This window comes from Artemia franciscana, chromosome 20 (assembly GCF_032884065.1).
Source record: "Artemia franciscana chromosome 20, ASM3288406v1, whole genome shotgun sequence".
NCBI classification, from domain to species: domain Eukaryota; kingdom Metazoa; phylum Arthropoda; class Branchiopoda; order Anostraca; family Artemiidae; genus Artemia; species Artemia franciscana.
This window is the reverse complement of record NC_088882.1, coordinates 24,685,189-24,711,711: the sequence shown is the minus strand read 5'-3', so window position 1 is coordinate 24,711,711 and position 26,523 is coordinate 24,685,189. Positions and strand designations below refer to the sequence as shown.

The 26,523-nt window shown below is 37.7% G+C and overlaps 1 protein-coding gene across 1 annotated transcript in view; it reads right to left on the bottom strand.

Moving 5' to 3' along the window:
• LOC136040030 (guanylate cyclase 32E-like) overlaps positions 1-26,523 on the bottom strand; it is a 265,444-nt gene that overhangs the window by 187,741 nt on the left and 51,180 nt on the right. The window contains exon 4 of the mRNA XM_065724096.1: positions 21,008-21,125. Coding sequence (XP_065580168.1) covers positions 21,008-21,125 — 118 coding nt within the window. The remainder of the gene's footprint in view (positions 1-21,007; positions 21,126-26,523) is intronic.

Below are 26,523 nucleotides of genomic sequence, written 5' to 3'. Positions count from 1 at the left end.
CCCAATGCTTTCTGTAAGCCCTGTGAGTTTGCAGCCACTGTGAAACAGGATAGTCACAACTAAACAAGTACATTCACATCCCAGCATCACCAAGAAAAAAATATTTCAAGGGAGAAAGGAGGGCAGACCAAAAGCAGTCGCTGATACATCAGTGAAAGCCAAGATTGAAGCTGCCGTTGCTTCAAGGAAGGCCAGGAAGAAGTATAAAAGAAAAAAACCTGAAGCAGCGAGCAAGAAAAATAAAGAAGAAGGATGCAAAGAGCTTTAGTGAGAAGACAGCACTGAGGGTGAAAATGAAACTGAAAAAGTTTAAACGGCGATTGTCGATAACAACTTAGACAGTATCTTGGGCAAGATAGTGAAAAGGAAAGTGAGCTTATTCTTGGTTTGGGTTGCACATGGCAAATTTGTAAAAGCCATCAATGAGGGCCGTTAGGGAGAAGGTAGAATCTACTCCAGATGCCAGTGTGACGACTAAGAGGGGTGGAAGAGGTAATGTGTGAAATTGGCTAGAACAGCAAGATCATCTCTACTACATGAAAGGGGATTTAGGGTAAAAAAAACGAGCGGAATGCCACCATCTCGGCTGACGGTGGCGTGCTGGCAGAGTTATAACATTCCGACGGTTGTCGACCAAACCTCTCGTCAGCGGCATTCGATGGATTCACCAACTCAGCACCAGGGTTTATATACAACATTGGAAGTGCCGATTAGACCAGGAAAGCCCCCCTAAAATTCAGCTTACGAGCACTAAAGTCTATTTACCGACGTTTTTCCATTAACGGAATAAATTTGACCAATCATTTGAACTTAACTATATTATGTCCTTGTAATGTGTATCGGGTCTGGTTCTTTATCTTTCTCGTATTTCCTATCTTATCCTTTATTTCTTTTTTTTCTCTTTACATGTGCATGAAATTTATTTATCTTTGGTATAGTGTGTTAAATGTAATGTAATTGTTTTAACATGGTGTATTATATGCTGTATAGTATGTTTAGTATTTAATAAATGAATGAATGTTGAGAGGAATATCGTACACAATCAAAAGTATTATATACAGCCCCCCCCCCCTCCCTTAGCGATAGGACAAGAATTGTAAATTCTGCAATTTGGCCCCTGTTTACATGTAGGACTTACATTATGAAAAGGAAGAATGTTTGATTCTGGGTGGGTCAAAAAGGCTAGGAGTATTAAGATGAAACTTTGGTGAATTTGGAGAGGCATGTTAAACTAAATCAAAAGACAGTATGTGCATCCACTTTATCAAAAAGGTAGATCCGCAATATCTTAAGAACTGCTGAAGATATGAAGTAAACTTTCAGAGATTTTAGAGGCAGTTCTTAGCACTGATAGAAATTTGAAAAGCAATTTTTTTAAAATAGATAAAAGGTCTAACAATTAAGCCGCTGGAAATGTCATGCCCCTCACAGCCCCAGGGCGAGGAATGTACATTATGCTTTTTGTCCATTTTTTTTTTTTACATGCAGGATTTATCGGTGGGAAATAATTGAATGTTTGATCCTGGGGGGTTCGAAAAGGCTAAAGGTATTGAGGTAAAAATATTAAGGAATGTTTAGTGGGGTGTTAAGTTAAATCAAAAGACACTATGCATATCCAAGTTATCAAAGGCGTATCTGTAATATCTATAGGAAAGGGTAAGGGTATTAACTGGAACCTTTCGGAGCCACTACTACGAAAACTGCCAGTATTACTACGACTGCAACTATTTACAACAGTTACTGCAGCTACTTGCAACAGTGACTAAGATGGCTTGTGACGGCGAATACCTGCGACTGTTACTGCGACTGCTCGTGACTGTGACTACAAATACTTGCGAGTTTCACTACTTTTACTTGCGACTACTTTCAGGAAATTTGAGGAGGACTTTGAATAAAAAAGCTCAGAACACAAAATGTGTAAAATAGGAACGAAAAGTTTATGACTACTTTTGGAAATTTGTAGGGGATATTGAACACACACACAAAACAAGAGCCAAGAGCTCATATGGCACTTGTGACGAGGTTGGAAGAGCCAAGAGCCAAGAGCTCATCTACTCTACTCAAAGCATTTTCCAAGATTCCCGGTTTCCAAGATTTCCGTTTACCCCTCCAGCCCCCCACTGTCCTCGGATCCGATCTGAATTGAAAATGGAGCATCTGAGACATGACATCTTTCTATATACCAAGTTTCATTAAGATCCGATCACCAATTCGTGAGATAAACATACCTCATTTTGCACAATTTCCCTTCCTTCCAGCCCCCCCAGATGGACAAATTGGGATAACGACTGTTATCAAGTCAATTTGTGTAGGTCCCTGACACGCCTACCAGTGTTCATCGTCCAAGTACGTCTAGAAGCAACGAACTCGCTAAAGCACTAGAAATCCCCCCAACTCTCTCAAAGAGAGCGGATCCGGTCAGTTTGTGCCAATCACGTATCTAGGACTTGTGCTTATTCTTCCCACCAAGTTTCATCCCGATCTCTACACTCTTAGCGTTTTCCAAGGTTTCCGGTTTCCCCCTCCAACTTCCCCCAGTGTCACCGGATCCAGTCAGGATTTAAAATAAGAGCTATGATACACAAGTTCCTTCTAAGTATCAAATTTCATTAAGATCCGAAGCCCCGTTCGTAAGTTAAAAATACATCATTTTTCTAATTTTTCTGAATTAACCGTCCTTCCAAAACACCCGCCCCCCCAGATGGTAGAATCGGGAAAGCGACTATTTCTAATTCAATCTGGTCTGGTCCCTGATACGCCTGCAAAATTTCAGCGATCGCTACATTTATCACGTATCTAGTTTCGGATCTTCTTCACATAAAAATTGGGGTGGTACAGGATTCGAACCTGAGACCTTTCGCACCCTAAACGAGGATCATACCCCTAGACCAGCAGGTCTTAAAACTCTTCTCAACTATCTCGTTCACTCGCACCCGCCCCCATATAGTCAAATCAGGGAGGTGGATATTTCTAATTTAGGTCCCTGATATGCCTGCCAACTTTCATCGTCCTAGCTTATCAGGAAGTGCCCAAACTAGCAAATACCAAGGTATTTGTCAAGCTGGTACAAACTGGTAAATACCAAGTGCCATACAAAATCACTACATGCATGCTGGTTGCCAAAGGGGGTTTCAATAAGATTTCAGGGACGTCTCAGGTATTAAACTAAAGCTTTTAGAGCATATTCAGGGGGACGATCGGACGCACTCCTCCACTAACCCTATTTAGATGCCCTCTTCCCAATACTGACCAAAATTTTGGGAGAATAAGTGTTGAAAATAGTCAAAAGGTCTAATAACTATACCTACTGGCTTAGACTTCTGGGATTAGTTTGCCGAGGAGGATGGGGGGATGATTTCAGGCATGTTTTGAAAACAATCAGAAATAAATTTAAACAAAGTTTTTTTTAAATGAAAGTAAGGAGGGATTTTTGGGAGTGAATGGGATTTCACACGGCAGGAATTTTTCTTGGAGGAGGCTCCCACGGAGGGGATATCGATTTCCCGGCATTAGTTGAATTATCATTTGACTGTATGTCAGTTTGTCTGTGGTTTAATGTAGTTCTTTAGTTCTTTTTGAAACTTCATGTTTGGAAAAAGTGTTTTTAAACTAACGCAAAAAAAAGGACCAAGACAATTCAACAAGTTTAATATCAACGCTAAGCGTTTGGTCACCAAAATTGAACAAAATCCTTAACTTTACGCTTTTTCAGGCTAATTAATTATGCATCAGGCGTATTTGAAGAATGTTCGATTATGTATTTTTCCATAGGGTTTTAAACCTGATTTTTTTAAACTACTATCAAAACCTTAAACCGAATTATTAAGCAGGGGAATCTCTTACAGTGAAGACGTTTAAAATTAAGACTTTTACGATTCACTTGAAATGTTTCAATAGGTTGTAGGCTTTTTACGAGTCATAAAAAAGTACCCTGTATATCAAGTTGGAAAATTTGATTTCCAACATTATCTGCTAAATCGTAAAAATGTCATCGGCTGAAACTTGAAACGGAATAGGCCTTGTAGTAAATTATAAAGCACAATTACCAACATTTATTCGTTTATTTTGGCTTTCAAGCCGAATAACCCGTGTGTTCACTGATCAGATCAGGCCCGTACACAGGAATATATTTCAGGAGAGCGTTGGATAACCTTGTTAACTCATTTATGTTCTATAAAATTGTCGAAAAAGATTATTAAAATTATTAAAATAGTGAGATCTGGAGGCTAGGCCTCTAGGCCCCAATCCTATATAGGCATCTGACACTAACAGTTGTGAGGTCAAATATATCTGCTAGAGGCTGTTTTTTTTATCATTATGTTTAAGGTCAGACTATTTTCACGGTTTTTTGGCTTAGCAACAAATCCGATTTAAACATTATTATTTTAACTGGAAATCTCAAACGCTCCGAAACCTCACTATTTTTAAATTATACCCAAAAATTTCTGTATCTCTCATACAGTTTGTTGGTTATCTGACTGGGCCCAAAGAGCCCTGATGCACAAGCCTCAGGAGCATGGCACTACCGCTTGTACCTTGAGTAGTATCTCTGTGGGTATTGTTTGTTAAATTTTTATTGACTTTCAATTATCGTATTGCGGCTAAAGCCCACGTTCCACCATATGTGTATTTCTCAGAACGCTATGGGCACCGCGCAATTCTACCACACTTGGCACGCTTCCGTCACGCTCGACACGTCCCACCTAGTGTACGTGATTTACGAAAGTGGTTGCCACCTCGGTGATAAAGCTCACAGTGAATGACCGTTCCTGCACACAGGGGACTAGAGCTGACTCCACCTCCAAATGGTTTGAAAGACCCTTTAGGACAAATTTTATCCTTAAAAATCATCCTTCAGCATTACACTCGTTGGAGAAACGATTTGATCCCCCCCCCCCTAGATGATCTGATCTGTTTGCAACCATAGTAGTGACAACATCACTTTTGCAAAGATATTGCTACCGTGGATTTCTTGATCCCTCCCTCTTGACAAAGAGCATAGAATCCAAGTCCGGGATAAATACCGGTTCTAAAAGCTATCCTATATAGTTTATTATATATGAAAATGACAAGTTCTTTTTTTAAACGAGAGTAAGGAGTAACATTAAAACTGAAAAAAACAGAAATTATTCAGTATATGAAAGGTAACCCCCCTCTCAATATCTTGCTCTTTACAGAAGCTCTTAGAACTTTTAAAAAAGCTCCCAATTCTTCAACTGTGTTTCGGTAGCCGTTCTTAAAAAGTTGGGTAAGCAGTCAAACTTTAGCGCATAGAGCAAGGTATTGAAGAGAGGGCAATCATTCATATAAGGAACAATTTCTATTCATTTTGAGTTTTAATGTTGCTCTTTACAGTTAAAAAACTTGTTTTTCTATTTAATTTCTGATTGTTTTTCAAATAATGCAGGTAAATCTGGCTCATCCTCCATCCATGAAAATTCCATCCAACATAAAGTGCCCCTTCCCCGTTGTATTCCCTCCAGACAGGTTCATCCACATTGAAACCCCCCTCCCCAAAAAATTTCAAAAAATTTTCATTTGAAAAAGACTTTAATCTCTAATCGGTTTCTCAATCACTCCGGAAACGCCTCCTTCCATGGAAATTTTTTCCTGTAAATCAAAACAAATGAAACATAGCCCTCAGGTATTTTCCCCAGAAAATCCCCATATGCAAAATTGAGTTGGCAAAGAGAATGTAAAACAATGAAAAGAAAATCGTATAGAAATTATGTCACATCCCTCACCCCGAAAATTTCCCTCTCAAAGGAAAACTCTCCTTATTGAAATCCACCCGAAAAATTTCCCCCGAAAAATGTCTGTATACACCCGAAAAATTTCCCCCGAAAAATGTCTGTATACTTCCCAATAACAAATCCTGTACGTAAACAATGGGCAAATTTCATGACTTACAGGCTCTACCTACGGACTGTGGGGGGTCATTTTTAACTTAAAGACATAGTTATTTGATCTTCCAACTGTATTAAAAAATGGCTTTAACCAAATTTTGATCAGATAACTTCGGGAAAAATGGGTTTGGGAGGGGGGCCATTTGCCCCTCAATCTTTTTGGTCACTTAAAAAGGACGATAGAACTTTTAATCTCCGTTCGAATGCACTCACTCCCGATCTTTTAGGGCCATTTTTTCAATATAATCACCCTGCCAAAAAACAACAAAAAAACAAATAAGCACGCATCCCTGATCTATCTTCTGGGGAAAATAGCAATGAAATTCAACATTTTCAAGCAGGTGATGGCAACAAACTGTAAGTAAGGAGCGACCCGGCTCAATAGGAACCGATAATCTGTAAAATGGAATTTGATACCAACAGATTTATCAAAAGATTTGGATTTTCATGGTGATTTTAAATATATAATTTTTACAAAATTTAGCCTTACTCGTCAAAGGCTACGAGCCTGAAAAAGTTTGCCTGATTTTTGAAAAGAAGAGGAAACACCCCCAAAGAGTTATGGAATCTTACTGAAAATTCCACCTTCAGATTCAGCATATTAGAGAACCCTATTGTAGATGTTTCAAGCTCCTATCTGCAAATATGTGGAATTTTGTATTTTTGTTTTGCCAGAAGAATGATCACAGATGCGTGTTTATTTGTTTTGTTGTTGTTGTTTTTTCAGGAATGATCGTATCATATCCTAACGGATATGAAAACCTCTAGCGCCTTTTTAAAGTGATCCAAAACCTAGAGGGCAATTAGGGCCCCCTCCAACGCCACTTTTTTCCCGAAATCTTTCAATCAAAATTATGAGATGGCTTTTCTGTTCGGCATAGTTGAAAGGTCTAAAAATTATGTCCTCAGAGATAATATGACTCCCCACAGCACATGGGGGAAATTTTTAAGTTACAAAATTTGCTCATTGTTTACACATAGTATCTGTTATTGGGAAATATGTATACATTTTTTTGGGCGGGGAAGGAGATCAAATTTTCTGCTGAGGAGACTTTGCACGGGGAGATTTTTCCAAGGAGAGGGATGTCTCCAGGGGGCGATCTTTTCAGGAGAAATCCTATACGAAGTTTCTTTATGTCTTATTTTCTCCTTACCGACTCAATTATGCGCGTGGAAATGTCAAAGGTAATTTTCCGGGGTAAATTTTCACCAGGATTGAATTGTCCAGAGGATATTTACGTGGGGAGGGGGATTTTTCCGAGAAGATGGAACCAGACTTCCTGGCGTTACTTAAAAACGATCAGAAATCAAATAAAAAGCAAGTTTTTTCAACTGAAAGTAAGGAGCAACATTAAAACTTATTAGGTATATCATCAGGTATATTATTACGAACAGAAATTATTAGGTATATGAGGGGGTTGCCCCCTCCTAAGCGTCTCGCTCTTTACGCTAAAATTTGAATTCTATCCCAATTCCTTAAAAATGACTCTTTAAGCACAAGGGTTTTTAGTTAGAACAATAAGTAACCTTTTTAAAAGTGTCAAAAAAAAACTTTTCCGTAAAATGGAGCTGTTGAGGAAAGGGAAACCCCCGTCATATGCCTAACAATTTCTATTCATTTTAAGTTTTAATGTTGCTCCTTGCTTTAGGTAGGTAGGTAGGTGGGTATGCGTTTATTTCATCAAATAAAAATTACTAAAATTGTACTTACAATCAATAATATGCTGCTCAATTTAGGGACCTAAAATGTTCCTGTCCAGCAGCAAAACTACAACAAATAAATGATAACTATTCATTCAAAATCAAAGAAATACGCAAAAAAAAAACAGACGAAACACTATGCAATCTCTTTGTGTTTATTGCATTAAGGAGCTTAAAACTTCTACAATAAGGGTTCTCTGGCACGCTCATTTTGACGGTGTGATTTTTACTAAGATTCCTTGAATTCTAGGGAGTGTTTCCCCTATATCAAAAATCAGATAAATTTTCTCTGGCTTGTATCTTTTGATGGGTAACACTAAACTTGATGAATCTTATATATTTGGAATCAGCATAATAAGTGGATTCTTTTCATGTATCTATTGATATCAAAATGCCGTTGGTACTTGTCCGTTATTTAGTACCTAGTGGACCCGTGGCCCTTCTGCAATTCTCTCCCTGTGTCAACTTTTTGGGTATGTTGCACCTTTTTTGAAGCAAAGTCACGCAAACATTTTCAATCTGAATTACTGGGCGCACGAAGAAGTGAAGTTTGGTTAATCATAATGAAATATACCGAAAACTGATGAAAATAGAATATTTTGGTATCAAAACTAAGAAAACTAAAACAAAAAGTAATGGTTGGGAGGGGGACAGAGAATGCATTACATTAATTACCTAACCCAATTAAACTACAGTCTCTATATATTAAATATTCAATAAATATATGCTTACAACTTAGATTTCAACTGAGCCACAGCTAATTTTCTTCGGACTCTGACAGGTAAAATCGGTTATTGTCTTATCTGCAGATCCACATTCTCGAGTACGTATTAAATAATGCGCAAGTATTATTTCGTTTTTTAGAGTTCGGTTACTATTGAGCCGAGTCGCTCCTTACTTACAGTTCGTTACCACGAACTGTTTAATATGAAATTCTATCCTTAGCCGTGCAACCATCTGGAGAAAATATCTTCAAATTTATCAAACCTCACGATCCAGTGTTATCATTTTCCAGGTTAAATCCCATATTTTATTCTGGCGTTTCTTCAGCTCCCTTTATCTGACAACATAATTTTGACGCCTACATTAATGTCATTATTGTAAATTCGTCAAAAATCAGATATTTCCATTTCCCTTGACTTTTTTTTAGAAAATGAAATGCAGTATGGATAATAAAATAGATATTATTCATTGTTATTAACGAATTTATTCGTTAATGAAAGTGGGCTAAGAAAATATTATCAACCGGAATCGTCTGTAAGAAATTTTCGGGGGTAATTTTCAGCTAGAACAGAATTGTAAGCGAGAATTTGCCTTGGATTGTTTTATGTGGGAAGAACTTTACATTGAGGAATTTACTCTGAGGAGGCATGGAGAGGGAGCCAGATTTCCTGGCATTGTATGAGGAGACATCCCCCTCATAAACATAATAAACAATTTTGGTTTTATACGGTGAGATTTTCACGTTAAGAAGGTAGTTTCTGGAGGTAAACTTTCCGGAGGAAATTTTAAACAGTGGGGGAGGAAACTTTGCAAAAATTAAAAAAAGAACTTTATAGGATCTTAACGAAAATCACACCAGCGCATTCAGCGTATCAGAGAACCCTATAACAAAAATTTCAAGCTCCTATCTACAAAAATGTGGAATTTCATATTTTTGCCAGAAGACAGATCACGGGTGCGTGTTTATTGGTTTGATTTTTTATTGTTTTTTTTTTTCAGGGGTCATCGTATCGACCAAGTGATCCTAGAATGTCGCAAGAGGGCTCAATCTAATAGAAATGAAAAGTTCTAGTGCCCTTTTTAAGTGACCAAAATGGAGGGCACCTAGGCCCCCTCCCACGCTCATTTTTTCCCAAAGTCAACGCATCAAAATTTTTAGATAGCCATTTTGTTCCGCATAGTCGAAAACCATCATAACTATGTCTATGGGGATGAATTACCCCCCCCCCCCACACACAGTCCCTGGGGGAGGGGCTGCAAATTATAAAATTTGACCAGTGTTTACATACAGTAATGGTTATTGGGAAGTGTACATACGTTTTCAGGGGGATTCTTTTGGTTTGAGGGGCTGGGTTGAGGGGAGGGGGCTAAGTGGGAGGATCTTTCCTCGGAGGAATATGTCATGGGGGAAGAAAAAGTCAATGAAAAGGGCGCAGTATGACTGTATAAAAAACAGCAATGAAAAAATAAAATGAAAAAGTTTTTTCAATTGAAAGTAATGAGTAGCATTAAAACTTAAAACGAACAGAGATTATTAAACATATGAGGGGTTCTAAAAATACTTTAGCATAAAGAGCGAGGTATTTAGGAGGAGAAAAACACATTGCTCTTTATGCTAAAGCATTTCTAGGAATTTCAACTACTTATTCTACGGCCTTTCTGATTCAGGGGTCATTCTTAAACAATTGCGACAAAACTTACGATTTAGTGTAAAGAGCGAGGTATTAAAGAGGGGACAAACCCCCTCATATACATAATAAAATATAAGAATATAAAAGTTTGTTACGCTAGTTAATTTTTAAGTTACGTATATTTTTACTAATAAAAAGGATCGTTAAAAATTTAAAGTTCTAGTTGCCTTTTTAAGTAACCGAAAAATTGGAGGGCAACTAAGCCTCCTTTCCCACCCCTTATTTCTCAAAATCGTCTGATCAAAAATAAGAGAAAGCCATTTAGCCAAAAAAAGAATTAGTACGCAAATTTTATTTTAATAATTTATGTGCGGAGAGCCAAAATCAAACATGCATTAATTCAAAAACGTTCAGAAAAAAAAAAAAAATTTACTAGATTTTTTTACTGAAAGTAAGGAGCAACATTAAAACTTAAAACGAACAGAAATTACTCAGTATATGAAATGGGTTTTCCCCTCCGCAATCCCTCGCTCTTTACGCTAAGGTTTGACTCATTTGACACAATTCAATTTTTAAAACAATTAAAAACTTTAGCCTAAAGAGCGAGGGATTGCGGAGGGGAAAACCCATTTCATATACGGAGTAATTTCTATTCGTTTTAAGTTTTAATGTTGCTCCTTACTTTCAGTAAAAAAAACTAGTTTTTGTTTATTTTATTACTTAAAAAGGCAGAACTTTTTTTACGAACGTTTTTATTAGTAATAAATATACGTAACTTACGAATTAACTTACCTAGCGAAATTCTATATTTGTATATTTTTATTACGTATATGAGGGGCTCTCCCCCTCGTCAATACTTCGTTCTTTACATTAAAGCTTCAATTTGGTCCCAATTCTTTAAGAATGACCCCTGAATCACAAAGACCGTAGAATAAATAGTTGAAATTAGCAAAAAATACTTTACGTAAAGAGTAAGGTATTGCGGAGGAGACGAACCCAATTATATACGTAAGAATTTTTGTTCGTTTTAGGTTCTAATTCTGCTCCTTACTTCCACCTGAAAAAAACTTTTTTTGTATATATTTTCTCATTGTTTTTTTTAATAATGCTAGAAAATCCTGCAGCCCCTTCGTGGAAATTTCCTCCCCTCCCTCATGATAAATTTCACCATGGAAAGATCCTCCCACGTAGCCCTCTCTCCCTACCCCCCTTTAGCGTGAAAAAGTCCACCTGAAAGCGCCTGTACACGTCCCAATAACCATTACTATATGTAAATAAAAGTTTCTAACTTTCAGCCCCTACCCAGGGGACTGTGGGGGATTAAGTCGTCCCGAAAGATATTATTATTAGGTTTTTCGATCATGCTGAACAAAATGGCTATCTAAAAATTTTGATCCAGTGACTTTGAGAAAAATGAGCTTGGGAGGGGGCCTAGGTGTCCTCCAATTTTTTTGTCACTTGAAAAGTGCACTAGAACTTTTAATTTCAATTAGAATGAGCCCTCTCGCAACACTCTAGGACCACTGGGTCGATACAATCACCCCAGGAAAAAAAATAAATACGCATTCGTGATGTCTTCTGGGAAAAATACAAAGTTCCACATTTTTGTAGATAGGAGCTTGAAACTTCTACAGTAGGGTTCTTTGATATGCTGAATCTGATGGTATGATTATCGTTAAGATTCTTTGACTTTTTGGGAGTGTTTTCCCCTATTTTCGAAAATAAAACAAATTTTCTGAGGCTCGTAACTTTTGATGGGTAAAATTAAATGATGAAACTTATACATTTAGGATCAGCATAAAATTGAAATTCTTGTGGTGTAACTATTGATAAAAAATTCCATTTTTTTAAGTTTCGGTTACTATTGAGCCGGGTTGCTCCTTACTACAGTTCGTTACCACAAACTGTTTGATTACATTTCATACATAAATTTCATGCTTTATGACCGTTTTTCAAATAATTCCTGGAAATTTTATTAAATTATTTATTTTATTTAACAATTTTATTTATATACTTGTAATGTTTTATACCATAAAGTGGACATACCTTTTTTAACAAACGCTAACAAAACTTTTGTGAGTAGCAAAACTAAGTCAAATGGAAAAAGAGAGCCATCGCTTAATGCATATAGAAACCAAAAATAACATGACAAGGATTGGTAAGATATATCCGACAGCTTCCGTATTTATTTCTGTACTTTAAAAAGATTCTAGCAATACTGAACCAATCGCCCATTTATTTGAATATTAGAATTAGAAACTATTTTTCTTATTTCGTTGTGAATACCCATATCCAACTTATATTTTGGCACCATCCTATCAAGTTGAAATTGATCTAAATTATAAAATGCACAAATGAAAAAAGTGGGTGGTTTGAGGAAAATGAGTCTAAAAAGATTAAGTTATCAAGTAATAAAAAAAAACTATTTTTTTTACGTTTTTGTCTTCTCTAGGACAAAACTTTGCCAAACAGTTCGTGGTAACGATCTGTAGTAAGGAGCGACTCGGCTCAATAGTAACCGAAACTCTAAAAAACGGAATTTTGATACCAATAGTTACATCAGAAAAATTGAATTTTAATGTTGAGTTTAAATATATAAGTTTTATAAAGTTCAGTCTTACCCATCAAAAGTTACACGCCTGAGAAAATTTGCTTAATTTTAGAAAATAGGGGGAAACACCCCTTAAAAGTCATAGAATCTTCACGAAAATCACACCATCAGATTCAGCGTATCAGAGAACCGGGCTGCGAATCCCTTCCGCGTTTTATTGACAAATTAGACATATAGGTAACAACCATGTAGCACTTGACTCATAAAGGTCACATCGATGACGGGTAAAAGACATCTGTATCTATTGACAAGTTGAGTTGAATTCCACCAGTCTGTTTCGTAAACGGGCTGGTGACATGAGATTGCACAACCCCTGTCAGCCCCCTCCCCCCTACAAAGAATAATCGGAGATCAAGCGCATACTCCATAATTTAATAGCTAGGTGTCTATCTCCAGCCCATTATGTAGTCAGGGCTGTCAGCAGTTGATAGACAAAATCACTAGATTCTTGACAAAAACCACTAAATCAGTAAAAAATAGCTGCTTTTCTTTCATCTTTTGAAACCTGCATCAGCTTTGCCAGTATGATTTTTTTAGCCTGTTCAACACAGAGACGTCAATGGGGGAGATATATAATCCCCCCTAGATTTTGAAAATTGTCTTTATTTTGGTTTTTATTTTCCCTTGCCCATTTTAAACACTGCAGATTAGAAACCATTTTCTTTTTACTATAATTAAGCTAGTAAAATGATTGAGGCACCGGCTATGATTTTGAGAATCCACTTTTGGAATATTTTCATTGAAAAGACGATAATTTGCCACCCCCCCCCCTAGGCTTTGAAAATGCGTTTGGCCGAATTTCAACAAAACTTCATGAATTGAGGTTATTGTGCGCGTCTATCGACAAAAATTACAGGTGTCAGTGAAATTTTCGGTTCATTCAGGACACAAACAGGTGTTCCTGAAAATTTAAGAGAGTAGACGTCCTAAATAAAGTTTTCAACGACTCAAAAATGACGCAAATATGAAATAATGAAATAATGAAGAGCCCCTACCTGTGTTAAATGAAAAAAAAATCAACTGAAAGTATGGAGCAATACTAGAACTTAGAATGAACAAAACTTATTTTGTATATGAGGGTGGGTGCCCTCTCTTCAATCCCTTACTCATTGCTCTAATGTTTTTTAGTGCTTTAAGAAGCTTCTTATTCCAATTAGACGGTCCCTTAGAAGTCGTTCTTATAAAGTTGGGATAGAAAGTCGAACTTGAGCGTTGAAAAGGGGTTGCCCCCTTCACATACAGAATATTTCTTGTTCGTTTTAGTTTTCAATGTTGTTACTATTAGTTGAAAAAACCCTCTTTTTAAATTTATGATTGCTTTTATAAGCATACCGAGAAATCCGCCTCCCCTCTGTAGAAAATTTCCCCCAAGAGAAATTCCTCCTGTGGAAAATTTGCCAATGAAAAATCCTTCCCCTGTAAAATTCCCCTAAAAATTCCTTCCAGGCAATTCCTCCTTAAAATACCTTTGATTTTTATTTTGAAAAGGATGTTTTTTTTACCATTTCCGATCATTTTTAAAATCTTGGACCCCCCCCCCACCCTCTTGATGGAAGGCCACCCATGCAGATCTTCCTGTGGTATATTACCCCACAGGAATTTCTCCCTGTGGGAAATATGTTCGTCGAATAACGCCCTTAAGCAGTTCCCTCCCCGCTGAAAAATTCTTCTTACTTTTATTTGAAAAAAGAAACTTTCTGTTTAGTTTCTCATCACTTTTCAAATTCTGCCAGAAATTCCCCCGACTGTTGAAAGTTCTCCTTCTGCAAAAGTCCTTCCTGTTGTGAATTCCCCCACGTAAAATTCCTCCCGTGGAAACTTCGCCACAGGAAAAATGCCCAGATAGTTTCCTCTTCGCTGAAAATTTCCCGCGGAACAATCTCTTCAGATATGAAATTGAGAAACCCAAGAGAAAGAAAGACAAACAAAAGAATCGGAACAGGAATTCTGAATTTCTCCCCCTCCCCCCATGTGAAATTTCCCCTGAAAAATCTTCCTGGCAACTTTCTTCCCCATAGAAAATCCCCCCCCCCCTTGGTTTGTCCAATAACAAATGATATAAGTTGGCAATGGGCATACCTTGTAACTTACACCCTTTTCCCCAGAGGGTGTGGGAGGTAGTGTCATCCCCAGAGTCATAGTTATTGAACCTACCTTCTAGTATGCTGATCAATTGGCTATTTCAAAATTTTGATCGGATATCTTGGGGGACAAAAGATCGTGAGAGGGGAGCTAGTTACCCTCCAATCTTTTTTGCAATTAAAAGGGCAATTGAACTTTTAACTTCTATTCGAATTGGCCCTCTCCTGATCTTCTAAGACCAATGGTTCGATCCGATCATCACTGGGAAAAAAAACATATATTAATGACGCGTCTTCAGGCCAAAAATATACGGAGTAATTCCTGTTCGTTTAAGTTTTAATGTCGCTCCTTTCAGTTAAAAAAAAAACTTTTTTTTAATTTAATTTCTGAACGTTTTTGAATCAATGCATGCTTAGAAAGCAAGCGTTGATTCCGCAATTTGGCTCTCCGCAGAGGAATAATTAAAACGAAATTTGCATATTTATTTTTTTGGCTAAATGTCTTTGTCATAGTTTTGATCGAATGATTTTGAGAAAAAAAGAGCGGGGGAGGAAGCCTAGTTGCCCTCCGATTTTTTGGTTACTTAAAAAGGCAACTAGAACTTTCAATTTTTTACGAATGTTTTATTAGTAAAAGATATACGTAACTTATAAATTAGCTTACGTAACGAACTTTTGTATTCTCATGTTTTTATTATATATATGAGGAGGTTCGTCCCCTCGTCAGTGCCTCACTCTTTACACTAAAGCTTAAATTTGTCCCAATTCATTAAGAATGACCTCTGAATCACAAAAGCCGTAGAATAAATAGTTGAAATTACTAAAAATACTTTAGCGTAAAGAGCGAGGTATTAGGAGGTGGTGAGCCCCTCATATGCGCAATAATTTTTGTTCGTTTTAGGTTTTAATGCTGCTCCTTACTTCCGGTTGAAAAAAATTTTTCATACTTGATTTTTCATTATTTTTATGGCACTTGTATTAACCAAGTGACATATAGCAATCGCACATTCTGTCGGTCTGTCGGTCTTTCGGTTCCGGTTTTGCTACTTTAGGCACTTCCAGGTAAGCTAGGACGATGAAATTTGGCAGGCGGTATCAGGGACCGGACCAGATTAAATTAGAAATGGTCGTTTTCCCGATTTGACCATCTGGGAGAGGGAGAGTGGGGGGCCCGTTAATTCGGAAAAAATAGAAGAATTGAAGTATTTTTAACTTACGAACGGTTGATCAGATCTTAATGAAATTTGATGTTTGGAAGGATATCGTGTCTCAGAGCTGTTATTTTAAATCCCGACTGGATCTGGTGATATTGGGGGGGGGGGGGGGGAGTGGGGAGGACGAAACCTAAAATCTTGGAAAACACTTAGAGCGGAGGATCGGGATGAAACTTGGTGGGAAAAATAGGCACAAGCCCTAGATACATGATTGACATAACCGGAAAGATCCGCTCTCTTTGGGGTGGTTGGGGGGGGGGGGGGGGGGAATTCTGAAAAATAAAAAAATGAGGTGTTTTTAACTTACGAACTTGTGATCGGATCTCAATGAAATTTGATATTTAGAAGGATATCGTGTCTTAGAGCTCTTATTTTAAATCTCGACCAGATCTTGTGACATTGGGGGGGGGGGGGGAGGGGGAAACCTAAAACTTGGAAAACACTTAGGGTGGAGGGATCGGGATTGAAACTTGGCGGGGAAAATAAGCACAAGTCCTAGATACATGATCGACATAACAGGAACGGATCCGCTCTCTTTGGGGTAGTTGGGGGGGGGGGGGTAATTCTGAAAGAATAGAAAAAATGAGGTATTTTTAAATTACGAACGGGTGATCGGATCTCAATGAAATTTGATATTTAGAAGGATATCGTGTCTCAAAGCTCTTATTTTAAGTGCCGACCGGATCTGGTGACATTGGGGGGAGTTTGGGGTGGGGGGAACCTAAATGACGGAAAAACGCTTAGATTGGAGGGATCGGGATGAAACTTGGTGCGAAAAATAAGCAGAAGTCTCTAGATTGCGAAAAATAAGCAGAAGTCTTAGATACGTGATTTACATAATTGGAACAGATCCGCTCTATTGGGGGGGGGGGTTAATTCTGAAAAATTAGAAACAATGACGTATTTTTAACTTACGAAGGAGTGATCGGATCTTCATTAAACTTCATATTAGAAGGACCTCGTAACTCAGATCTTTTATTTTACACTTCAACCGGATCCAGCGTAATTGCGGGGGGGCAGTTGGGGGGGGACCGGAAATCTTAGAAAATACTTAAAGCGGTGAGATCAGGATGAAACTGAATGGGAAGAATAAAAAACCTGTCCAAGATACGTGACTGACATAACCGGAACGGATCTGCTCTCTTACGGGTAGTTGGGGGGGGGGTTAATTGTGAAAAACTAAAAAAATCAGGTGTTTTTAACTTACGAACGGGTGATCGGATCTCAATGAAATTTGATATTTAGAAGGATATCGTGTCTCAAAGCTCTTCTTTTAAGTCCCGACCGGATCTGGTGACATTGGGGGAAGTTTGGGGTGGGGGAACCTAAAATGAAGGAAAACGCTTAGATTGGAGGAATCGTTATGAAACTTGGTGGGAAAAATAAGCAGAAGTCTTAGTTACGTGATTTACATAATTGGAGTTGATCCGCTCTGTTGGGGGGGGGGGGGGTTAATTCTGAAAAATTAGAAAAAATGACGTATATTTAACTTACGAAGGAGTGATCGGATCTTCATGAAACTTCATATTTAGAAGGATCTCGTAACTCAGATCTCTTATTTTAAATCTCATCTGGATCCAGCGTAATTGTGGGGGGGGGCAGTTGGGGGGAACCGGAAATCTTAGAAAATACTTAAAGCGGTGAGATCAGGATGAAGCTGGATGGGAAGAATAAAAACCTGTCTAAGATACGTGACTGACATAACCAGACCGGATCTGCTCTCTTTGGGGTAGTTGGGGGGAGGAGTTAATTCTGAAAAACTAAAAAAATGAGGTGTTTTTAACTTACGAACGGGTGATCGGATCTCAATGAAATTTAATATTTAGAACGATATCGTGTCTCAGAGCTCTTATGTTAAATCCCGACCGGATCTGGTGACATTGGGGGGATTTGGGAGGGGGGAACCTAAAACTTGGAAAACGCTTAGAGTGGAGGGATCGGGATGAAACTTGGTGGGAAAAATATGCACAAGTCCAAGATACATGATTGACATAGTCGGAATGGATCTGCTCTCTTTGGAGTAGTTGGGGGGGGGGTTAATTCTGAAAAAAAAGAAAAAATGAGGTATTTTTAACTTACGAACGGGTGATCGGATCTCAATAAAATTATATATTTAGAAGGATGTTGTGTCTCAAAGCTCTTATTTTAAGTCGCGACCGGATCTGGTGACATTGGGGGGGGGGGAGTTTGGGGTGGGGGAACCTAAAATGATGGAAAACGCTTAGATTGGAGGGATCGGGATGAAACTTGGTGGAAAAAATAAGAAGACGTCTTAGATACGCGATTTACATAATTGGAACGGATCCGCTCTATTGGGGGGGGGAATTAATTCTGAAAAATTAGAAAAAATGACGCATTTTCAACTTGCGAAGGAGTAATCGGATCTTAATGAAATTTCATATTTAGAAGAACCTCGTAACTCAGATCTCTTATTTTAAGTCTCAACTGGATCCAGCGTAATTGGGAGGGGGCAGTTGGGGGGTACCGGAAATCTTTGAAAATACTTAAAGTGGTGAGATCAGGAAAAAAACTGGATGGGAAGAATGAAAAACTGCTAAGATACGTGACTGACATAACCGGAACTGTTCTCTTTGGTGGAGGTGGGGGGGGGGAATTTTGAAAATTGATGTATTTGTAACTTACGAAAGGGTGACCAGATCTTAAAGAAATTTGATATTTAGAATAAAGCTCTAATTTTAAATTCCGACCAGATCCTGTGATATTAGGGGGATTGGAGGGAGAAACCGGTTGGAAAACGTGAAAATTGGGGTATTTTTATCTTACGTATAGGTGATCGGATCTTAATGAAATTTTATTTTTAGAATGAATTCATGTCTCAGAGCTCTTATTTCAAATCCCGACTAGATCTTTTGACACTGGGGGGAGTTGGAGGGGGAAATCTTGGAAAACACTTTGAGTGGAGGAATCGGGATAAAGCTTGGTGGATAGAATAAGCAAATGTCCTTGATACGTGATTGACGGAACGGTACTGGATTCGCTCTCTTTGGGGGAGTTGGGGGAGGGGTTCAGTGAATTGGCCAGTTTGGTGCTTCTGGACGTGCTAGGACGATAAAAATTGGTAGGCGTGTCAGGGAGCAGGACAAATTGACTTGATAAAGTCGTTTTCCCAAATACGACCATCTGGGGGGCTAAAGGGAGAGGAAAAATTAGAAAGAATTAGGTATTCATTACATACGAGTGGGTGATCGGATCTAAGTGAATTTTGATATTTAGAAGGACATCGTGACTCAGAGCTCTTAATTTAAATCCTTACCGGCATTAAGCCTCTTATTTTCCTTCTTAATCAATCTATTGATTCATAGAATTTTGCTAGAGCTCATACCATATGATCTCTTGGCTCTTAGCTCTTTATGCCTCGTCACAAGTGCTATATGAGCTCTTAGCTCTTGTTCTTCTTAAATAATGCTAGAAAATCCTGCGGTCCCTTCATGGAAATTTTCTTCCCCTAAGAAAATTTTCTTATTCCCCTCCCCTGAAACATTTTTCTATGGAAAGTTCCCCAACGTATCCCCCTCTTTTCAGCCCCTCCCCCACCCAAAAAATCCCCCTGAAAACGTCTGTGCACTTCCCAATAACCACTACTATATGTAACCACTGATCAAAGTCTGTAGCTTCTAGCCCCTCCCACGGGGACTGTGGGGGGTAAGTCGTCCCCAAAGACATAGTTATAAGGTTTTTCGACTACGCTGAATAAAATTCCTATCTCAGAATTTTGATCCGAATTTGAAACTAAAACTTCTAATTTTACGAACGTTTTTATTAGTAAAAATATAAGTAACTTACGAATTAATTTACGAATCAAACTTCTAAATTCGTATGTTTTTATTATGCATATAAGGGGGTTCGCCCCCTCTTCAATACCTCGCTCTTTACACTAAAGCTTAAATTTTTTCACAATTCCTTTAGAATGACCCCTGAAACACAAAGAACATAGAATAAATAGTTGAAATTAATAAAATTACTTTAGTATAAAGAGCAAGGTATTAGGAGGAGGTGAACCCCTCATGTGTGTAATATTTTCTGTTCGTTTTAAGTTTCAATGCTGCTCCTTACTTTCAGTTGCAGAAGCTTTTTCATATTTATTTTTTTATTCTTCTTTAAAAAATGCTAAAAAATCCTGTGCCCCCTTCATGGAAATTCTCATCCCCCCTGACAAATTCCTCCATGGAAAGGTCCCTCCGCATAACCCCCTCCCCTCAACCCCTCCTGCAACCAAAAGAATCCCCCTGAAAGTATCTGTACACTTCCCAACAACCATCACTATGTGTAAACGGTGGTCAAAGTTTGTAACTTGCAGCCCCTTCCACGGGGACTTTGGGTAAATAAGTCGTCCCTAACGACATAGTTTTTAGGTTTTTTAACTATACTGAATAAAATGGCTATCTCAGAATTTTGATCCAGTGACTTTGGGAAAAACTGAGCGTGGGAGGGAGCCTAGGTACCCTCCAATTTTTTTTTCACTTAAAAGGGCACTAGAGCTTTTAATTTCCGTTATAATGAGCCCTTTTGCGACATTCTAGGACCACTGGGTCGATATGATCACCTCTGGGGAAAAAACAAAAAAACAAACAGAGAAACACGCATCCGTGATATGTCTTGTGGCAAAAAACACAAAATTCAACTTTTTTGTAGATAGGAGCTTAAAACTTATACTGAAACATTTCTTGAAACCCTCGCACTAAAGGCCTAGGTGTATTTTTTTTTTTTATTTACCTTGCCAAGATAACTCCTACTACTTTTAGGTTTAAAAAGGGTCAGATAAAGAGCCAACACTAGGTTCCATAGTCGTAACCGGTGGTATTCAGCTCCTTGTAGTGGCCCTTCGGCTAGGAAATAAAATAGGGGTTTTAACTCCTGCCATTCAGTGCTTTCACACACCCTTTCTGTTTACCTTCCCCAGATTTCTCCAGATGCCTGTTTAGAGCTGGCCAACTGTGGCTGGGCTTATAGATTCACTCCACTGACCCCGTTATAATCAGTTAATGGACGACATCAGGATTTGAACCACAGTACCAAAGGACATGGAATTAAAAAGTTACTGCGTTAACCACTCAGTGAGGACAGCTACCATCTTCGAGTGGCTTTGTTGAGTTCTTAAAAGTATTATAAATTTTCTTACTTCTAGTTCTTTTGTAAGTAGAATCAACAACTTCTTCAAGTACTTTAATTTGACTGGGAATATAATCATCTAGCTCCACAACACGCGTTATGTTGATCATCATTTTCGCTGTAAGTTCCTGAAAAAAAAGTTTTATTAGCAATTTAACTAGAGGTCATATAACTGTTAACTTAAACCCAAAAAGTGCTTTATAGATGGAATTTCAGACAGACACTATTTGATTAATGTATTTTTTTTTCACAATTTTTTTTTTCCTGGCCATAGAGCCTTACAGGGAAGATTGTAGTGATGTCATAAGGCTTTTAACCGGGCAGATAGAGGGCAAACTATTATAGCTACTACTCCCTCAAGACGTTGTTACGCAAACCTGGGTCTGACATAATACTATAGCGCATGTGTTTTTACACCTACGTAATAGGTTTGCATGTTCCGTCATAGGGAATGTTTTGTAAGAGATGCAGGTGCATGTTACATTATTGTGAGGGTTAACTTTGGTTGTTATAAAAAAGGGTTTGTTTACTTTTGGTTATTACGTAATAGGACGTGATAGAGGCCGCTAGTCAAGCAAGGGAGTCTTATTAAGACGTTTTTCTTCAAGACATTTTTTCAAGACATCTCAAGACGTTTCTTGAGACATTTTTTTCTTCAAGAACTTTCAAGAAACTCCAAGATGTTTTCTAAGACGTTTTTCTTCAAGGCGTTGCTCTTCAGGATTTCTTTGGTTCTTACATAATAGGGGAATTTTTACTTTTTGAAGTGCACCTGCTTGTTAAGTAATGCTTTAGCAAGCTATTATATAACCCAGATAAAGCGAGTCTTTACATCTTAGTGACATGATCCTAATATTTTGGAAGGTCCTTCTTAAAGCATTTCTAGAGAAGTTTTCCTAGAGAATTATAGAAACTTTCCTGGAGAATGAAACACTCAATGGCTGACCCCCTCCCCCCTAGAGAGCAGTTCCAACGAGGGAGCTTAACGAAAAATCCCAGTGGGAGGTGTTATTAGAGATAAACTTAACCCTAATTAAGAGTTATTTCTGAGGGTTTAATGGAAACGCTACGTTTTTTAGCCATGGTTATGCATATTCACGCTAACTTGACATTTTCTGGCTGACCCACCCCCGGGAGAGAGATTCCAGGCCCCCTAGGGGCCTAGAAACCAATTCCCACGGTGCCATAAGAAGCAATTCCAGCAGGACCCCTAACATCCCATTTCACTGGGGCCCTAGTGACCAGCTCTACCGGGGGATGGCAAACTTCACCGCCAGCACATATCTAGAAAGATTCAAACTCATTTTGAGGCAACCGGAAAATATAATAGAAAGTGGTGCTTATTTTATCCAGAGTTGAATCAACTGACACGATAAAAGGCACTTGATCAATTTTCGACTAGTCATGACGGTGTGAGGTGCTGAAGGACCAAGAGATGTACTATGATCACTAAAAGATGGCAAAGTCATTGAACAGGCAATTGGGATGTTGATCAGACAATTAATAATAAAACAAGACATTTACTGTATTGGCTTGCAAATCACTTGATAGGACAACATGAACCAAGTTTGAAGTTCGCAAGGACGTATAGCGTACGTAAAATCACACGTTTAATCCAAACAATCAAGAAATCCCTCAATATACCCTTAACTAGTGTTGTAGGTGGCGACGCTTGAACATTTGGCTACGTCCATCTGAAGACACACCAAGAGTTAAAAACGCACTTTTTGATGCTTAAGGCACACTCATCGCCCAACCTACACAGAGAACCACCGACCCTTCTCCATAATAGCTGAGGCTCTATTGTACATAACTATACACAATTTTCTCAAGCTTCTACCGAATCATCTACTCATATGAAGCGTTAATATAAATTTCTGTTGCCGTTTACTTTGTAGGACTTGAAAACGAATGCGCTACCGTGCGGCATTACTGCCTCTGTAACTGGGATTCAATATGAGGATAGTTTTTCGATAATTCTAAATGATTTGACTATCTGACAATTAGGTATAAGCTTATCTCTAATAAGCCGTTTTCTTCTCAATACAGCTCTAGTTAATAATTAGGCTAAGGTGCCACTCAACAAGTTATGTTTTATACGTCTTGGGTCAATGGAACTTTCACATACGGATCCAAGCACCCAAATATGCTTAATGAGTTTATCATTTACTAGCTGTCAGACAAAACGATATCAATAGTCTCAGTTCATAAAAGTATTGTCTAGACATCTCGGGCGGATATTGATAACCTGGGATCTTTTTTTTTTTTTTTTTTTTTTTTTTTTTTTTTTTTTTTTCTTTTTTTTTTTTTTTTAATGCTTAGAAGAGCAGAAAACGTAGCGGAATTCGAACATTTGAGATGATAAGAAATTCCTCTGACCAATAACTCGTGAACCTACGATGCCCATGGCGGGAATTCTATCAATATGTTTATCTCAAAATTGATCATATCATAATTGATGAATAAGCGCAAATTTTAGGTCTTTTTGTTGTCCACCAGGACGATGTATTGCATAAAACGTTTCGTTTATGGATCAAACACATTACAAATGCTGTTTAGATAAATAAGCCTTCTTCTGAAGTTTGGATAATCAGCCTAAATTAACTTATCTGCATTCATTCCCTTAATTTTAATTTGATATAAACTCATTAGGATATCCCTAGGCTTTAATCAAAGTTTAACAGCTATTTAACATTTTCATTCCTAGATCACTCTTAATCCACTTCACAATTCTCTACCGTCATTGTCAATTTGTTTAATTAGAAAGTTGACTGTGGCATAACTTTTGCTTCATACAAGTGAAAAGCACGCTCTCATACAGCCGAATTTCCTATGGAAAGTTGATGAAAACTTTCCCTGAAATCTTGATTACTCTGATAATCTTAACTTGAATTGAGTTCAAGTAAATTGGAAAAAAAAGATAGAAAAAACATCTATTCAAGATTCCGAGCATGTATTCCCTTCTGAAAAAATTTATTTTCAATAAATAACTTTTACTTTCGGAGAGCAGAAGAGAAACGAAAGACAGGAAGCTATCACTCTTCTGGAAGCAGGATTGCTACTAGGTTGAGAAACATCAGTAAATATATATGTGCATATATATATATATATATATATATATATATATATATATATATATATATATATATATATATATATATATATATATATATATATATATATATATATATGCAGATATATATATATATATATATATATATATATATATATATATATATATATATATATATATATATATATATATATATATATATATATATACTAGCTGTTGGGGTGGCGCTTCGCGCCCAACCCCCCAAGCCCACCCGCGCACGTAAGTCGTTACGCGCCATATTAGTTACGCGCCATTGTAGTTGTGTCCCTATGTCTCACCTGTGATATATATATATATATATATATATATATATATATATATATATATATATATATATATATATATATATATATATGTTTTTAACTACGTAAAACTTGCGAATATACAACATTCTTTGCTGTCCCATTGTCTGTGCATATAAATAGATTGTCAGGTTTACCGACTCTTGAACATGCAACATATAATGGTCCATGGGAAAACAATCCGTATTCAGATCTATACCTCATGATTCTAATGATTGCCCTTGAGCTTTGTTGATGGTGATTGCTAATCGACCATTCCCTGTGTCGCCGTCGTCATTTATATATCCCCCTGTGCCCCCCAGCGTCCCCTTTGTAGTTGTGTCCCTGTGTCCCGGTCGTCATTTATATTCCCTGTGTCCCGGTCGTCATTTGTGTCCCGGTGTCCCAGTCTGTGATTTCTCTTTGAGTGTCCCGGGCGTCATTTATATTCCTCGTGTCCCGGTGTCCTGGTCGTCATTTATATCCCCCTGTGCCCCCCGGCGTCCCCGTTGTAGTTGTGTCCCTGTGTCCCGGTCGTCATTTATATTCCCTGTGTCCCGGTCGTCATTTGTATCCCGGTCTGTATATACATTCGTTTTTTTAGTTTTGTTGTTCTCCTTTATTTTTCATTTTTTTCCTTTTTTATTTTTTTTTCTTTTTTAGTTTTTTTAGTTTTTTAGCTTTTTTAGTTTTTTTATTAGTTTTTAGTTTTTTTTTCTTTTTAGTTTTTTTGTAGTTTTTACCTTTTTTTTAGTTTTTTTAGTTTTTTTTTACTTATGTCCTGGTCGTCATTTATACTCCCTGTGTCCCGGTCGTCATTTGTGTCCCGGTGCTTTGTTGATGGTGATTGCTAATCGAACATTCCTTTTGTCCCGGTCGCTTTCTTTTTGAGTGTCATCATTTATATTCCGTATGTGCCGGTGTCCCGGTCGTCATTTGTGTCCCGATGTCCCGGTCTGTAATTTCGTCAGTTGAAAACATGACGTCAGTCGACACACAAACATGACGTCACCCGACAGACAGACGCACACACACAGACAACTTATTTATATATTTATATATATATATATATATATAATATATATATATATATATATATATATATATATATATATATATATATATATATATATATATATATATATATATATATATATATATATATATATATATATATATATATATATATATATATATATATATATATAAGTTGTATGCATGTTTGTTTTTTTGTAGGTTTTTTTTTGTAAAAAGAGGGTTTGCATATGACGTCCTTATAAGTATATAAGGCTTTGTATATGACGTTACAGATCGGGACACCGGGACACAAATGACGACCGGGACACAGGGAATATAAATGAAGACCGGGACACTCAAAGAGAAATTACAGACCGGGACACCGGGACACAAATGACGACAGGGACATCGGAACACAGGGAATATAAATGACGACCGGGATACTCAAAGAGAAACTACAGACCGGGACACCGGGACACAAAGGACGACCGGGACACAGGGACAAAACTAAAACTTCGACGCCGGGGGGGCGCAGGGGGGATATATAAATGACGACGGGGACACAGGGAATATTCGATTAGCAATCACCATCAACAAAGCTCAAGGGCAATCATTAGAAAAATGCGATATAGATCTGAATACGGATTGTTTTTAATAATAAAAAAAAGTTTTGTATATGTTGGTTTTGGAAAATCCAAAATCATCTTCTGGTTTAGAGGGGGGAGAGTAGAAGCCCTATTCTAATTTGTAGTCATTTCTGTTCGTTTTAAGTTCTACTTAATTATTCGTTTTGATTTCTGTTCCTTTTCAGATGCGTGTATTCATCCATAGTAGCAGTATCTACCATTATCTACCAGTACCTACCATTTGTGTTCAATGTAATTAATACTATTACCACTGCTAACAACAAAAACAAGTCACTGCAGCACCAAGCCACCCGAGGCCATCACAGCTACGCATGTTCCTCTTCCATCCCAATCAATCAAAAACCAACCTCTTTAAACCCTCCCAAGAAGTTCCCATTTCCTTTAAATCTTTCTTTACGGTATATTCCCACAGCATTCGGGGACGCCCTGCTTTTTTGGTCCTAGATTATTTTCCGAAAAGGACAAT